Source organism: Panthera onca, chromosome F1, assembly GCF_046562875.1.
Source record: "Panthera onca isolate mPanOnc1 chromosome F1, mPanOnc1 haplotype 2, whole genome shotgun sequence".
Classification (NCBI taxonomy): domain Eukaryota; kingdom Metazoa; phylum Chordata; class Mammalia; order Carnivora; family Felidae; genus Panthera; species Panthera onca.
This window is the reverse complement of record NC_138355.1, coordinates 30450697-30466908: the sequence shown is the minus strand read 5'-3', so window position 1 is coordinate 30466908 and position 16212 is coordinate 30450697. Positions and strand designations below refer to the sequence as shown.

The following is a 16212-nucleotide window of genomic DNA, read 5'->3' as shown; positions in this document are numbered from 1 at the left end:
AATTATAAAAAGACTAATAAGCAACCAAAGGGAAAAGAAACTGACCAGAGGGTAATGAAATATATTCAGAGTCTATACTGAATTTTTCATCATCAAAAGGCCTTACTATTGGCTTAATTTTACTGCTGCTTTCACAGGAGAACCTATGCTAATCCCAAAACCTGACATTCAAGTGAACAGAAATACTGAGAAAACTTAGCATTCTCTTTGCTGGAATGTAGAGATTCTTATTCTGGATTTTCAGATTCATAGGATATCTGTGAAAGGGCTTCAGCAAGTGTATGAACCTATTAAAATTGTTTGCAAAAACTGTACATGTGTGTCCTTTCTCTCTGGTGTCCACAACTTTCCTAAAACTCTTCCTAAGAAGGTTAAAGAGCACTGTTGTGGGGTAGTAGTACAGATTAAACATGAATTGGTAATTGCTAAAACTGGGTGATGAGTACATGGAAATTCGTTATACCAGCTTCTCTAATTTTGCATGTGGTTTAAGTTTTTATAATTAAGAGATTATTTTTTTAAACCGCCATTTTCAAAATGGAATTTCATCTATCAATCTAAGTGAACTGCTAATGTAAGTGATAATTCTATCTTGAAGGTGAGGGAATCGGACTCATAGAAAACATACATGTAAAAACACGTAAGTATGGAAATCTTTCATGACAAAACTTTCAATGATGCAAGTTACTACTTTTACTATTCCTTATTCTCTTTCTCAAATATACCAAAATTTGATACAAAATCAGGAAAACAGAAGAAAGAAAAGGTAACTGGCAAAGCAAAGACCACAAAGACAAAGAAGGTGGAGGTTTGATGCTTGAAGGGGAGGGGGAAAACTGAAAGGAATAAAGTGGTGGGTCTAATCAAATCACTGTAAAAAGCTGCAGCTCTCAGAGTTAACCTTGCCAATCAGAGTAAGCAGGAGCAGGAGCATGTTTGTGCACATTAAACTTTGCGTGTGTCCTTGAACCTATGGTGCACTTCCTCCTCTCAAGCAGCCTGGGAAGGCTTCATAATGCTTACGAGAGAACCTTGAATTCCATTAGAAAGCTCCACAGGAAGGAGAAACCCTCAAGTGGCAGCTTGAACCACATAGACAGCTCATACCCTTTACCGATATTAGAAGTGAGCTCATGGGATTAAGTCTGCAAGTCCTGGAAAATTAAAAAGTATGAACACACTGATAAATGCCATTACACCAACAAGAATACAAGATACCTTTAAATCTTCTCGCCTTTCCTTTCCTTTTTTTTTTTTTAAGAAATGGCAAGTACTTAAAGCAATGATACAATAAAGACTGGTTACTAAGTCTACAATTTAACTCATCTGGCTAAAATCTGACTAATAGTTTAATAATATTTACATTTGCTATAAAATCACTCACTCATTTGAGGGCCTAGCATATTTTACCACAAACTACACTTTTAAATAAAAGGAAGTAGGAAGGTAGGTGCCTTGTCTTTCATGTCCTATCTATTAAGTGATTATAGTTCTACTCTGTTTTGTACTAGTAAGAAGATACATTATATCATGTACAGTTTTAGTATTACATGTAGGCAGACTTAGATTCAATATGAACGAGAAATTTCCAATTAGAGCTTTCGAAAATTGAATAGTCTACTATGTGAAATAAACAGAAATGTTCTAACAGAGGCCACCTGGCTTACCCTTTTGGAAATTTAGTAGAGAGAATTCCTGCATTAGGTGAGAAGTTGAACCAGATGGTTTTTTAAAATGTTTACTTATTTAGAGGGAGAGAGTGAGTGTGTGTACACCCCCACAAGTGGGGAGGGGCAGAGAGAGACAGGGAGAGTGAGAATCCCAAGCAACTCTGTATTGTCAGCATGAAGCCCAATGTGGGGCTTGAACTCAAGGAACCTGTGAGATCATGACCTGAGCTGAAATCAAGAGTCAGAAGTTTAACTTACTAAGCCACCCTTTTTACCCTTAAGATTTCACAATTGGTGAAACTGTGTGCCTGGATGGCTCAGTCGGCTAAGTGTCCGACTTTGGGTCAGGTGATGATCTCACAGTGTCTGAGAAGCTGAGCCTGAGCCTTCTTTGAATCCTCTGTACCCCCTCTCTGTCCCTTCCCCACCCTGTGCACGGGTGTCCTCTCCTACTTTCAAAACTAAATAAACATTAAAAAAAAGATTTCACAATTAGGCTTTGAATTCAGGGTCACACAGTCAATGGCAGAATAGAAACTAGAATGTAGGTAACTTGATTCCAAACTTAAGGTCTTTTCTAAACACAAGGTTATAAACCCCTCAAATGTCTTCAGGCAGTTAATACAGGACTGAGGTTAACTGGGTCAGGGAAACAACAGTGGGGGGATGAGGAACTGGAGAGCTCAAGCCTGTCAACAGAGGGCAGTGCTACTCAGCTCTTGCTGATTGCTGCCATATGGGAATGTGCCCAGGACTGTCTTATTTTTAGATTTTCAAGAGAATCCTAAACCCTGTGCTTTTATGTACAAACTGTGGGTAAACTAAAGGTGCTAAACAAAAACTGATCTTTGGGCTGCGTATGACCTGTGCCAGTGTGTGACCATGAGATTTTCCTCAAAAACCCCACATCCAAATTACTGATTTTTAAAAATCCTTCTCTCGATTCTTCAGATTTGTCAACAGTCTTCGTGAAATACAAAAATCTAAAATTTATGCTTTATATCAATTATACAGTCTGCTATGTATATAATAGTAATTTGCTCTGGCTATCATAGATTATATTCTTGTTACAGCATTAAATTGGCTTTTCCAAGATCAACACTACAGTGCAATCTCAGTGTTCACCTATGGTCCATAATCCATGTCAAATTTTCTACAGATGATATTTGTGTATAACCAATCTTTCTACGTGTATATGTGGATATGGCCCATAAATATTCTTTTTTTTTAAGTTCTCTTTATTTAAGTAATCTCTATGCTCAGGGTGGGGCTTGAACTCACAACTTCAAGATCATGAGTCATATGCTCTTCTGACTGAGCCAGCCAGGCGCCCTGTCCCAAAAATATTCTAAAAACACTTATTTTATAGACAAATCACTTCTTTGAAGAGACATTTTTTTCCTTGAATTATCTTATTCCCATCTTTCAGGCATTATTTAACCAGTCTATGAGAATATCATCAAAAAAAGCAAGCTTGACCATTTCTAGACCTTATTCTGTCAACTCATTTGGGAGTCTTTTGTTACTTTGTGTGAATTCCTTCATATTTAATTTGTCTTCTTAAAATTTTTTTAAATTTTTATTTATTTTTGAGAGAGTGAGAGAGAGACAGAGTGCGATAGTGGGGAGGGGGCGGGCAGAGAAAGAGGGAGACACAGAATCTGAAGCAGGCTCCAGGCTCTGGGCTGTCAGCACAGAACCCAATGTGGGGCTCAAACCCACGAGCCGTGAGATCATGACCTGAGCCGAAGTCGGACACTTAACCGACTGAGCCACCTAGACGCCCCTAATTTGCCTTCTTAATGTGACATTTAGAAGAACATTTTAGACTCAGCAACACCAAGCACAGCCAAGTAAATTTTGTAACATACACACATTTAAGTAATACATCTCAGAAATCATCAATGAGCCACCATTCAACATTCAAACAAGTTAGTTCTTTAAAGCAGATGACTCACCCATTTCTTGAGTTCAATGAGGAAGAACTGCTTGACTTTTTAAAAAGTTACACAATTACAGAAGTAACCCGGTTCTGAGGGCACAATAAACTTTGAAGTGTACAAAATGTTATGATTCAGCTGTAGATAGCTAAGATGTTCAGAAATCTTTACCGTGAAGAAGGTAGACTGCCTGGGGATAAAGGCCAATTCTTTTGTTTTCAAGTTTAGGATAGTATAAGACGTCAACAATTTGTGGTTCACAGCAATAGCAAGAGAGAATGTAGCCAGGGGACCATTAAGAAGGAGCAATTTACTATACCAGGTCATAACACTTTGACAGTGTCCTATAATTCAGTTAGATGTAAAAATAAGATGACACTGGGTGTTCTCTGAACTCAAAGTAATTTGAACTTGATTCACACTGTACTGTGAGTCAGTTGTTCATTCTCAGGTACAAACTTAGCAAAAGAAGTGACTATTCAATATAAAAATGACAGAAAAAAACTTATTAAAGAAAATTGTGAGCTGTGAGAAAAGGAATATAGATTAAAAGTCACACTGAAGGGGCATACCTGGTGAACAAAATAATGTCTACATATAAGAATTTCAGTATAAATAAGGAAATAAATACTAAGGACATGAAGAACTTGTTACTATAATCCTCACAAAATGCATCAGATGGCTGTGGATTCTAAAAGCACAGAATCAGTGTGATAGAGAATGATGACAGCACGATGCAGGAAAATAGCATGGAATCTGCAGTTAAAATATTGAAGTGTGAACTCTGGTTATCTACTTACTAGCCTTGTGTCTTCAAGCAATTCACATAACCTCTTTGAGCTTTAGTTTTCTCAACTATGAAATGAGGATAGTGTAACACAGGACTCCTGTAGGATAAAATGAGCTAATATATAAAAATACATTTTGTAGAATAGAAAATATGATAAAATATTTGACCTTTCAATACTGGTTTTATCATTTTTGCTCACCATTTTCACACTTCTTTTGCAGTGACATCTGTCTTCCTCTGTTGAGCCAGAAAACTCTGCCTACATTTTTTGGAGATGTAAAGTTTCTTTGCACAAGAGGATGAATACGTTTTATTAGTCAACAAATATTTACAAAATGCCTCTAAAGCTCCCAAGATTTAAATAATACTAAAGGCTTGGGACACAGTGATGATTAGACTTGATCTCTACCTTCATACTCCATTATAAGGGACCTCTTTTTTATTTATTTTCATTTATTTATTTTGAGAGAGAATGGGTAGGTGTGCATGTGTGCATGCGAGCTGGGGAGGGGCAGAGAGAGGAAGAGAGAATCACAAGCAGGTTCTGCACTCTGTGCTGAGCCCAACAAAGGGTTCGATCTCACAACTGTGAGATCATGACCTGAGCCGAAATCAAGAGTCTGACACTTAACCAACTGAGCCACCCAGGTGGCCTGGGGACTTCTTTTTTAAAACCAAATCATATTCAGCAGCATAATCTTAAAATAGGTAAAAATTGAGGTAGGGAGGGAAACTTCTAGGTACCTCTGTGGGAATTTACAAAACACTGAAAACCACTAAGCTGGTAGATAGGCCTCCCCCCAAATTTGTGTGCACCCAGGGCAAGAGTACAAATGGAAATTTCTAGAACCCCTTTCTGTTGCAACTCCAGGCTCCATACGACTTCACAAAGGGCCTCACATACATGAGTAGAGACACCTCAGCTCCCATGTCCAAGCTCAATTCATCCCTCCGCCTTCCAATCACTTGCCCCTTTCCCATCCTTCAGGCCTAGGGGCATACCAGCAGCAAGATCTGCCCTTGGGTTGGGTCCTGGGAGTGAACTGGGCCATTTCAATTGGTCTCCATAAAAGCCAACTGCATTTCTGGTAGAAGATGTGATTTAAAAGTACAAAGAGAATGTAACTTTTACATTTTGGGGAGGGATAAATAAGAGACATGATTATTGTACACCTCAGCTGTTTCTTCTTTCTACTCTAGTCATAAACTAATATATTCTACCACAGTTTTAAGAGATACATTTCTTTCAATCTATTCATGTTTTAAAAAGTATGTTAAAATTAAACATTGCAGTTGTAAAAAATAAAGAACTGCTTGAAAAAGAGAAGTAACAGCTACATGAAACACAACCAGTCAACTGCCAAGATATCTGTCAAGAGCATTAAGCCATTTCAACATGGGTACTGTAGTCTCATAATGCATACCCTTCATTTAAGAATACATCTAATTTGTCTTCAGAATGGTCTTTAGCATCTACTGCTCAAGAATGTCTACCTGATATATGTGTTACAGCATATTTGTTTAGGCCTGCCACACTCAGACAATACAGAATATGCATACTGACCAAATGTGTCAAGAAAAGTCATGAAGTATTCCAATAACCTTGTTAAGATCAGTTTTCCCATTCTAATTTCTTTTTTTCTTTCCATAAATTTCTCAAAGACATTGTTTCTTTGGGGCATTATTATTACTATCCTCAATCTTTACTCCATGTTTATTTCAAACACATATTAAGTGATATGTCAAGTAATGTGTTAGGAGCTGGGAGTAGAAAAATATCAAAATTCTTACTCTCAAGGAGGCTAGTCTTATGAATGGAGATGATTATAATAAAGAATGACAAATCCTATCACAGGTGTAAACAAAGTGTATTATAGGAGTGCAAAAGAGGGGGTCTAAAAGGAGGTTGTGGTTGCAGGAAAAGGAGGGGCTAGGTCAGGGTCTTCCCAAAAGAAGTGATGTTTCAATGAACTATAGGCTTTGTGTACATGTATGTGCGTACACTCGTGTGTGTGCGTGTTGCGTGTGTGTGTGTGTGCTTCAGACTGGGGGAGTACTCATCTACAAAGGAACAATATTTTTATAATATTTACTGAATGTGTACTGTATGTCAAACATTAGGCAAGAGACTACTTGGAATATTAAAGAAACAGAAAACCTGATTCTTACACTGAAATACCTTACAATCCACTAGTGACACCAAAGCTGAACAATCAAGTAAATACAATTAAGGCAAAAACAGCAGTTAAATAAAATGACTGGAGAATATCCTATATATATAATGGAGTTTACTTGAGAACTGAGGTTCTTCTTTAATCTTCCTTGGTTAAGGAATTTTTCCACCATGCTGTCTTGAACTTAATCAGGGTAGATAGTCTCTCACTACATTTGCCTTCCAAACGACCTATTAAAAAACTACAACTTTAGGGGCGCCTGGGTGGCTCAGTCGGTTAAGCATCCGACTTCAGCTCAGGTCACGATCTCGCAGTCCGCGAGTTCGAGCCCCGCGTCGGGCTCTGGGCTGATGGCTCGGAGCCTGGAGCCTGTTTCTGATTCTGTGTCTCCCTCTCTCTCTGCCCCTCCCCCGTTCATGCTCTGTCTCTCTCTGTCTCAAAAATAAATAAAAAACGTTAAAAAAAATTAAAAAAAAAACTACAACTTTGTTTCCCAAATATGCAATCAGTGAGGAGTTGCTAATGGTTTATTATTCTGGTATGGACATGAACTTACAGAAAATATGTGAGTTCCAAAATGAATAAAGGGCAGAAACTATAGAAACACACTGAAAAATGACCTCAGGTTGAACAGCCTTGTTTATTCTATTTAAAAATACATTCTCTGAAAGTCCATGATGTTTTCACTTTCATTTGATAAACTAACTGAAAATTTACCAATCAGGATCATTTGTTAATGGAAATCTTGGATTTGACTCTTGACGTTGGAGCTGTCTGACTTTGGATAATTATGTGGAAAAATTTCTTTTAATAAGAAAAAAAATGACCAAATACGTAGACATAGCTTGCACAGTTATTTAAAAAATAGCAAGTGCTCAGTCCATAGGATTATATCTAAATTTGCATCCCTCCTTTAAACTTGGCACCATATCTAGGAAATCTAAACAGTTGTTAGTGATTCATCACAGCAATCCATTAGTTTTATCTGATTATTTTATCCTAACTCCTACTTCAGATACATAGCACCACAGAACTGGCAGGTGAATATAGGGTTTAGAATTACAAATCCAGTACTACATGGAATTACATGCAGACATTTTAAAAATTTGAGATTCTCATCTTCCCAATATCTGCCATCCCCAACTCATTTACTGAGTCATAATTTTTGGAGTTGAGGTTTATTTTTAAAAAGATCTATAGTTGTGGGACGCCTGGATAGCTCAGTCAGTTAAGCATCCAACTCCTGATTTCCACTCAAGGTCATGATCTCACGGTTTGTGAGTTCCAGCCCAGTATCGGGTTGTGCGTTGGCACAGAGCCCGCTTGGGATTCTCTCCCCCTCTCTACCCATCCCCTGCTTGTGTTCTCTCTCTCAAAAATAAATGAACCTTAAAAAAAAAAAAAAAAGAAAAAAGAAGATCTATAGTTGATTCTAGTGATCCAGGTTTGGGAACTTCTGGAATATACAAAGTGAGCTCGACTACTTCATAAAGCAAGTAATACTGGATAAAATGGTATGGTCATAGAGGTGAGGCTTTAATAGTCAAGCATAAAAGCTGAGAACCAATTCATAGATAAGACACCACTAGATGTTCTTGGTCATAGAATCCTTTAGATATTGAAGTAGCATTTAGATAATGGTGTTTAAGGAAGACTTAATATACCAATATTATGGAGGATCAAAAAGTCACTTTAATAAGTTGCCACAATAATATACTGATGAATGAGTGATAATTCAGACCAGATGATTGTCAATGGAAATGAAACATATACTATGAAGCTCTCCATACCTTACAAGGCCAACAACTCAAGATCTCAAGATCTCAAGAGTTTACTTTCCCACAGTCAGATGGTAGTTGAGCCTGAGTGGCAATAATGTTATTAAACAATGAGTGGAATGCTGGATGTTTGTACTAATTAAGTAATTATTATTATTATGGATAAACAATAATATAATGAATAAAAGAATAGCCAAGCTTTTGACAACTGAGTAGAAATTAAAAGTATGAAAAGAATGGGACAGAAAGAAAGCTGTCCTAGTAACATGCTAGCTTGATGGTTTTATTACACATGGTTCTTACTATTTTTATTATGAAAATACTTGTAGATAGAGAAAAGCAGAGACCCATTATTCATATTTAATAACTGTGAACATTTTGCCATACTTTTTCTTTCTTTTCCTTTTTTGTTGAAGTAGGATAAAGAAATTATGGTTGACATGACATCTTGTCCCTAAATATATCAGTGTGCACCTAAAAACAAGGACAATTCCTACACAACCAAAATACCATTATCACACTTAAAATGGTTAATACTAACTCCTTAGTTTTAATGAACATGGTCCTCTTAACGTTTATAGTTATATGTAAATCAAGACAACATGGTCTTGTTATGTTCCTTCCCCAAAGCAATCTATACATTCTTTTAAATTATTGATGGAAAAGGTAGCGACTTTGCAAATCCTCTGGATCTTACTGGCAATGTGATAGAAACTCCTAATTCAAAAAAATGTACCATTAATGAATGTTAATTTGATAATCACAAAAAGAATTCACTTGGAGTTTCATACACAGTGCTTCAAGAAGACTTTCAAGAGTTCTTGAGAGTATTACTACTTTCCAAGAGTCATGGGTGTAGACTGAACATCAGCAAGAACCATGGCATGATCAAGACTTTGCCCTTAACAGAACTAAGACCTCTGGCCACTGTCAGATAATCTGTCACTATAAGCTACTTGTATCCAAGCCAGATATTTATTGCTATTGATCTGCCTGGTCCTAGCAAAAGACTTTTGTTCTCCCAGACCGGGACTTTGACCTCAATTAAGTTATGAATTTCAATCCGATAGACTGCTCCACTTACCCTACTGCTCTCCTCGACTGGATTAATTAGAATTAGCTAGGCCGAGAGTCACCCCAAGCTCCTCATGGATCATATTATTTTAATAATAAATAAAAGAATAGCAGCAATGTACAAGAAGTATTTTGAAAGATTGCTCATCTAGGAACATCATTCAAAACCTGCCAATATCAATTTCTCTGATTTTGATTACCTCATTTACTTTTTATTTCTTTTCATTCATTGGAGTCTCCCCTTTTATTTCAGCTTTCTAAACATGTTCTTTGCATTCAAACATCAAAGTACTTGCCATTTTAGCCCTTTGCTGCTATTTTAGGGTTTAATTAGAAAGTAACTCATCAAAGCAATCATTTGCAAGAATATAACTAAAAAACATTTAATAATCTCAGATCATCAAGAAAAAAACATTCCATCATCCAAGAAAAATACTAGTCTTTAGCTAAATGCACTTTCTCTACAGCTAGTTAATACATTAAAAGCAGACAAATCAGAATGTCACTGAGAAGGCAATATCCAAAGTTGCAAAGAATAAGAATGTGCAAATACATTTATTTTTAATCCATAACCCACTGGGACAGATTATATAATGGCCAATGAGAACTTTAAATCATGTTGATAACAATAATCAGTGGGATCAGTATTTGCTAAATATACTGTTCTAACTTTATGATTTACTCCATAAACATAAAAAATTTATTCTAAAATGTAAAGAATATTATATAAGAATGTTTACATTCTGGGCTATAGTATTTGGTATCTGATAGTGAAATTGTAAGATTGTTAGAAAGGATTTATAAGGGAATTATAGAATTTAGAAAGGATTTATAATTCCCTTTATAAGGGAATCCTAAAACTCTATATATTTTCAACTGATGTTTCTGACATAACAAAAACCCTTTTACTTCTTTGATTACTAAAATTTTGAGTTTTGATTAGCTTGAGGGAACATAAAGGAAAGATTTCATCAGAATGTCTAAGTCTAGTAGTAATTTCAATATTAAAAGCAATACAAAATTAAAGCACAAACTCTGCCCTTAAAATGCTGAGAATTACATGTATATTTGGAAGGTACAGTCTACAAAAGGATATGTCATAAATTTACAAATCAGCAATTTTTCAAGCCTTTAGTAACGGTAGTGTTCTTATCAAATAGTCTCCTGGGAAAGAAATACGCACACATGAAAGTGACTCCTGCAATGAAAAATGAAACAATTATATTTTTTTTAAATTACAACTATTGGATTTAATCTCCATTCCTCCTCTTCTCTCTCACTACCACATACACACTCATTTGGGTTCTGTAGATCATGTAAAACGCCATTCATTTTGAAGAAGAGTTTTCTATTTTCCCATGGAAAAATTCTAAGCTCAAGTACCAGTAAACATTTCTTCCTCAGCACCCAAAACATACCAGTAATCTAGTAAGAAAAACAAAACTGGTATGAGGACTGGACTCTTTACAATGTGGGAGAGAATCAAGGATTAAAGAAATAATTTGAAGGCTGAGGCTATTTTCATAATGAGCCACTCAGCAGGAAAAGATCAAATGACAAAATGTATTGTGCTTTGGCAAAGGGCTTCTGTTTTCACACCTGACTTTCATTAAGTTGCATATTCTTAAGTGGAATTAGAGCAATTCTCTAGCAAATCATACAGGTGATTTAACACATTAGCCCAGACTTTTCAAATGACCTCTTAATTAGGGTCACAAGGATAATGTGTGAGAGAAAACAGGAAAATTTAACATATTTACACCTTCCCCTACAGTGGAAATATTTGAAATGTAGACAATGACTTATCATATTAATAGTATGAGTTCTTTGTATACAAAGAACTATATATATATATATTTGTAAGTGGGTTTGTATTTGTATACAAATATATACAGTGTATTTGTATACAAATATATATATATATATATATATATATATTTGTAAGTAGGTTTATAAATGTATGAAAGAATTTAAGAGTTTGAAAAAGTATTTTTTGATAAATTTACAAAAAATATACACACCTATGTCATTTACTAGTATTCTCTATTTGTGCTTAACCATCTAAATTTTTCAGTCTAATTTAAATATTCTAACACTGAATGTCCAGGAATAGTGTTTACATATAAAATAAAAGTAGTAAAAGGGAGAAGGTAAGCCTTGTCCATTTCCTAGGGAGGACTTTTTAAAGGCAGACAAAAAAAAAAAAAAAAAAGATCAATACATGTCTTCTAAAATTAGCAAATGAGATACTTAATGGTATTTAGATATTTGAATATTGAAAGAAAGGAAGGTAAGATAAATCTAAACTATAAACTCCTTCTGTTGGGAGAAAAATTACTGAAACACTGGAAGAATATCTTAACTGACTATACAGCCTTGTTAAAAACAAGAAATTGCCTTGAAATCTTGTTTTATCCAAGCAGTACGTGTACATTTTATATCCTATTCCACAATTATATATCTATGTTTGTTTACCTAGAAAATGACTTTTAGAGCTACTTCTAAGTTAAATTATTTGTATTCCCCAAATCCTCAAGACAAATGGGTACTCTGGAAAGATGCACCATATTCGTAAGGTTTCTCATATATTCTTACATATACCATGTACTCCACTGTTGCCAGGGACATAGGCCCTCAGTTTGATAAACCATTTAAAAAAAACAATAAAAAACTTAAAAAAAATTGAATGGCATGGAAAAATGTTCATTTTATAATATTAAATGAAAGAGAAGTACAGAAACCACATACATGGCTGGTTTCTGGTTCCAAGTAGGATGGAAGAAGATATAATAAGGTAACTTTCCTAATGTTAGCAACAATGAAAGAACAGGAAAATTGAAAAATTGTGTTTATGAAAGCAAAAAGGACTGAGTGAACTAAATCAGAGAGCTATTCAGAGAACAAGCTCTCAAAAGTGAGAGAGAGAGAGAGAGAGAGAGAGAGAGAGAGAATAGGCTCTTTCCTGCTGCTTTCTTACCTGGGAGTATTTGCTGATTCTGTGTAAAGCCTGAGGAATGAGAGTGGCTCAAATAAAATGATGACACTGGGGAAAATAACATTTTGGAGGTTGTTAGGGGTTAGGTCAACAACTGAAAAATTTCAGAAGTCCCAAACACAAAGTACTATTTTCCCACTGGTTTAATTTCTGAGTTCAGGGGCTATGTGGGAAGCCAGAGTTTCTAAAAGAGCACATAGGAATCTGTTGTTTTGGAATATTTGAGGGAGATAGTCCCGGTTGAGGAACAGGGCCTGCCTCAAACAACAAATCTCAGCCCGAACACATTTACCAAAATTTGGAAGTAGTGTGGGATAGGAAGCTGGAGAACAAAGCTCAAAGCAGAAAGAATCAGACAGAGTCTTAATCGGTCTTTCAAGACAGGGAGGCAGAGACCTTTAGGCTCCCAAGCAAAAGCCCTCAAGAGCCTCCCCCAAGATATGTAGGAAAGCAGAGATATAACTAGAGTTACAACCTAGCCCCAACATTGCTCAATTCTTCACTGGCCTGAAGTGACTAGCCCCTCAATCAATATATCTGACAGATGATAAGGGGTGCCCTTTCTTGGGGCAAATAACACTGACTTCAGTCTCGATTCTCCTTTATGCATAATGTGCAACATACCATTTTAAAATTATGGGATATAGCTCTTCCTCTTCCTTTCTTGAACAGTTCAGCTTTAAAACCATAGGTAAGGTTGAATGAAGTAGGTATCCATGTGAGTGGAAGGGTAGAGAAGAGGGGAGCTGTCATGGTACAGAGCAAGGTATCAGAGCCTAACTAGGATAACAGGGTGTCCACCTGGAGTGGTAGCAGCCTAATGTGAGGTGTCAGGGCTCACACAGGATGAAGAAGACGTCCAGACAGAAAATGGTCTGGGACGCCTGGGTGGCTCAGTAGGTTGAGCATCTGACTTCGGCTCAGGTCATGATCTCAGGGCTCGTGAGTTTGAGCCCCGCATCGGGCTCTGTGTTGACAGCTCAGAGCTCAGAGCTCAGAGCTCAGAGCCTGGAGCCTGCTTCGGATTCTGTGTCTCCCTCTCTATCTGCCCACTCACATTCTGTCTCTGTCTCTCTCAAAAATAAACATTAAAAAAGAAAAGAAAGGAAAGGAAAGGAAAGTTAAGGAAAGGAAAGGAAAGGAAAGGAAAGTTAAGGAAAGGAAAGAAAAGAAAAGGAAAGAAAAGAAAAGCAAAGAAAAGCAAAGAAAAGCAAAGCAAAGAAAAGCAAAGAAAAGGAAAGGAAAGGAAAGGAAAGGAAAGGAAAGGAAAGGAAAGAAAAGAAAGAAAAGAAAAATGGTCTGGTACAAAGTGTCAGAGTCTATGTAGAGTGAAGACAGCCCTACAAAAGGCTGGCAAGGTACTGGATGCTGAAGCCTAAGCTGACTGAGGAAGGCACTCCCATGAGACAGCAGTCTGGCTCAGAGTGTCAGAGACCAAGAGGAATGAGGACAAATGCTCCAGGAGAGTGGTCTGAGCAAACTGTCAGAAGTTCAGGATGATGAGGGCATCCCTGCAGGAGGGGGGGTGGCAGCAGCAATGAGAGATTGATCAAATAGTAAATATGATAAGATAATGGAGCCAGATTGCTCACTGTCAGAGAAAGAGAGTTACACATAGAAAAACTGAATGAATCTTGTTGTTTTGAACTGGAAGTAGAGATACTGGTGTGAACTTATGGTATACATACACAACATACAAAGAAAAATGAACACAGATATTAATGTGTATATGTATATGTGTATATGCATATATGTCAGAGGATTTGGGAAGAGTGATAGCCCAACAGCAATGAGCACACCTACTCAGATCCTGGTTTTTAAACACCATTCTCTACTAAATTGAATCACAGCTTTCTGCTGTTTCCATGGCTGGGAAAGAGAAGAGTTCAAGATGAACTGGAACTTCTTGCTATGCAAGAAAATATTTTCATATTCTCAAAGAATTATGGGAGTATGTCAAAAGGACACAGAAGCCAGACTGAAGTGGCTCCCATTGGCCAAATATGGAATAATTTGAGCATAAATGTAAATAATAATAAACAGTGTATTATAATATAAAATAGGGAACTATGAATCCAAACTGATATAAATAAAAGCATGAATAAATTGAAGTTTTGATGAGGACAAGATATTTATATATCTCCAAGTATCTTTCCTACAAAACAGTAATGAATCACAAAGGGACAAAAGTCATTTCACTGTGAAAATCTTGACAGACATCACTTAACTCCGTGATCAACATAAATATCAGTAATGGGGCAAATTGAAAGTATGAGCTATTAGATAGGTCCCAATGAGAATACAGTATCAGTTCTACAACATCACTGCAACAGATGCGTAATGTAAACATAATCAGGAGAAAACATGAGACAAACTCAAATTGAGAAACAGTCTAAAAAATTATTGGTCTGTAATCTTTAAAGATATCAAAGTCATAAAGGTCAAAGAGAAACTGTGTAACTGTTCCAGACTAAAGGAGATCTTTAGTTTCCTCCTTTAGGCCCTTTTAAACATGATAATCAAATGCAATGTGGGATTCTAAACTGAATCCTTTTATTATAAAAGAAACTCTTGGGCCAACTGGCAAAACCTGAGTGATGTATAAAGATTAGATGACGGTAATATATTAGTGATAATATCCTCATTGTGATAGTTTATTTGTGGTTATATAATAGAATATCCTCATCTTTATACAGGTGATAGGGCATAATGTTGGCAAAATGCTCTTAAAGTTCAAGGTTTAAGATTCAAACACACTCTTATTGTTTGTATAAATTTGAGATTGTTTCACAATTAAAAAAAATTTAATTGAGACATGTGGACAAGTGGGAAATTGTGATCTATAAACAAAAGAAGAAGGAGCCAAAAGCAGCTGCCTCAAAGATGTCAGTTATTTAAATTAAGAGAAAAAAACTGAAATGATCATTACAAATACATGAAAGAAAATAGAGTAAAAGATGGAAATTTTCAACATAAAAAGGAATTAGGTAAAGTTATTCAAATGATCATTCTAGAACTGAAGAATTGTAACTAAGAACTCAATGCAGTCTTAACAGAAAAGATAAGATTACCAAAGACAAAGATGGGTCAACAAAAATTATCCTAACTGAAGCATTCAGAGAACTAAACAACAACATAACATAGATGAACAAATAAAAATAAAAACAATAAAAGAGAATATATGACATTTAGAATACATGTCAAGTGGTCTCACATATGAGAAACTATAATTCCAGATGAGAGAAGAGAATGGAGAAGCAATATCTGAAGACATCACCATCACAGCAAAAAAATTTGTGAAATCAAGAGCTATGTCAGAAGGTTCAGTGGACCCCAGAGTTAAACACCACCACCACCACCACCAACTTAGCCACTCTTGGAAAATGATACATACTGTGAAAATCTTAAACATTGTCTGAGCAAAAAGATATCACCTTCAGAGTAAGAACAAAAAGATTTACAGCTAACTTCTAAAAAGAAAATATGAGAGCTAGAAGAAAATGGAATGGCAGCTCTAGAGAAAGAAATAGAGGGGCCAGACCTAAAATTCTCTATGGAGCAAAATTACCTTTTTAAACTATAAATGGAATAGACATACTCAGATAACTAAAGGTGAAATGACTCATAACTAGAAGTCAATACTATAAGAAATATTGAAGTTCTGCAGGCAAAAGGAAAATGATACCAGATGAAATCAGGAAAGTACAAGGAATGAAAAAACATCAAAAAGAAGGAATGAAAAAGCATCATTTATGTCAATAGAGATAAAGACTATTGACTGTTTAATGCCA

The 16212-nt window shown here is 36.0% G+C and overlaps 1 protein-coding gene across 5 annotated transcripts in view; it reads right to left on the bottom strand.

Annotated features, from left to right (window-relative positions):
• Window positions 1–16212, bottom strand: part of ACBD6 (acyl-CoA binding domain containing 6) — a 204990-nt gene that overhangs the window by 65940 nt on the left and 122838 nt on the right. The window contains exon 7 of one of the 5 annotated variants that reach the window (XM_060643809.3): window positions 10518–10624. The exons of the other annotated variants lie outside the window; for them this stretch is intronic. Coding sequence (XP_060499792.1) covers window positions 10550–10624 — 75 coding nt within the window. The 3' untranslated portion in view covers window positions 10518–10549. Of the gene's footprint in view, window positions 1–10517; window positions 10625–16212 lie in introns of those variants that run through there. 5 annotated transcript variants of the gene reach the window in all.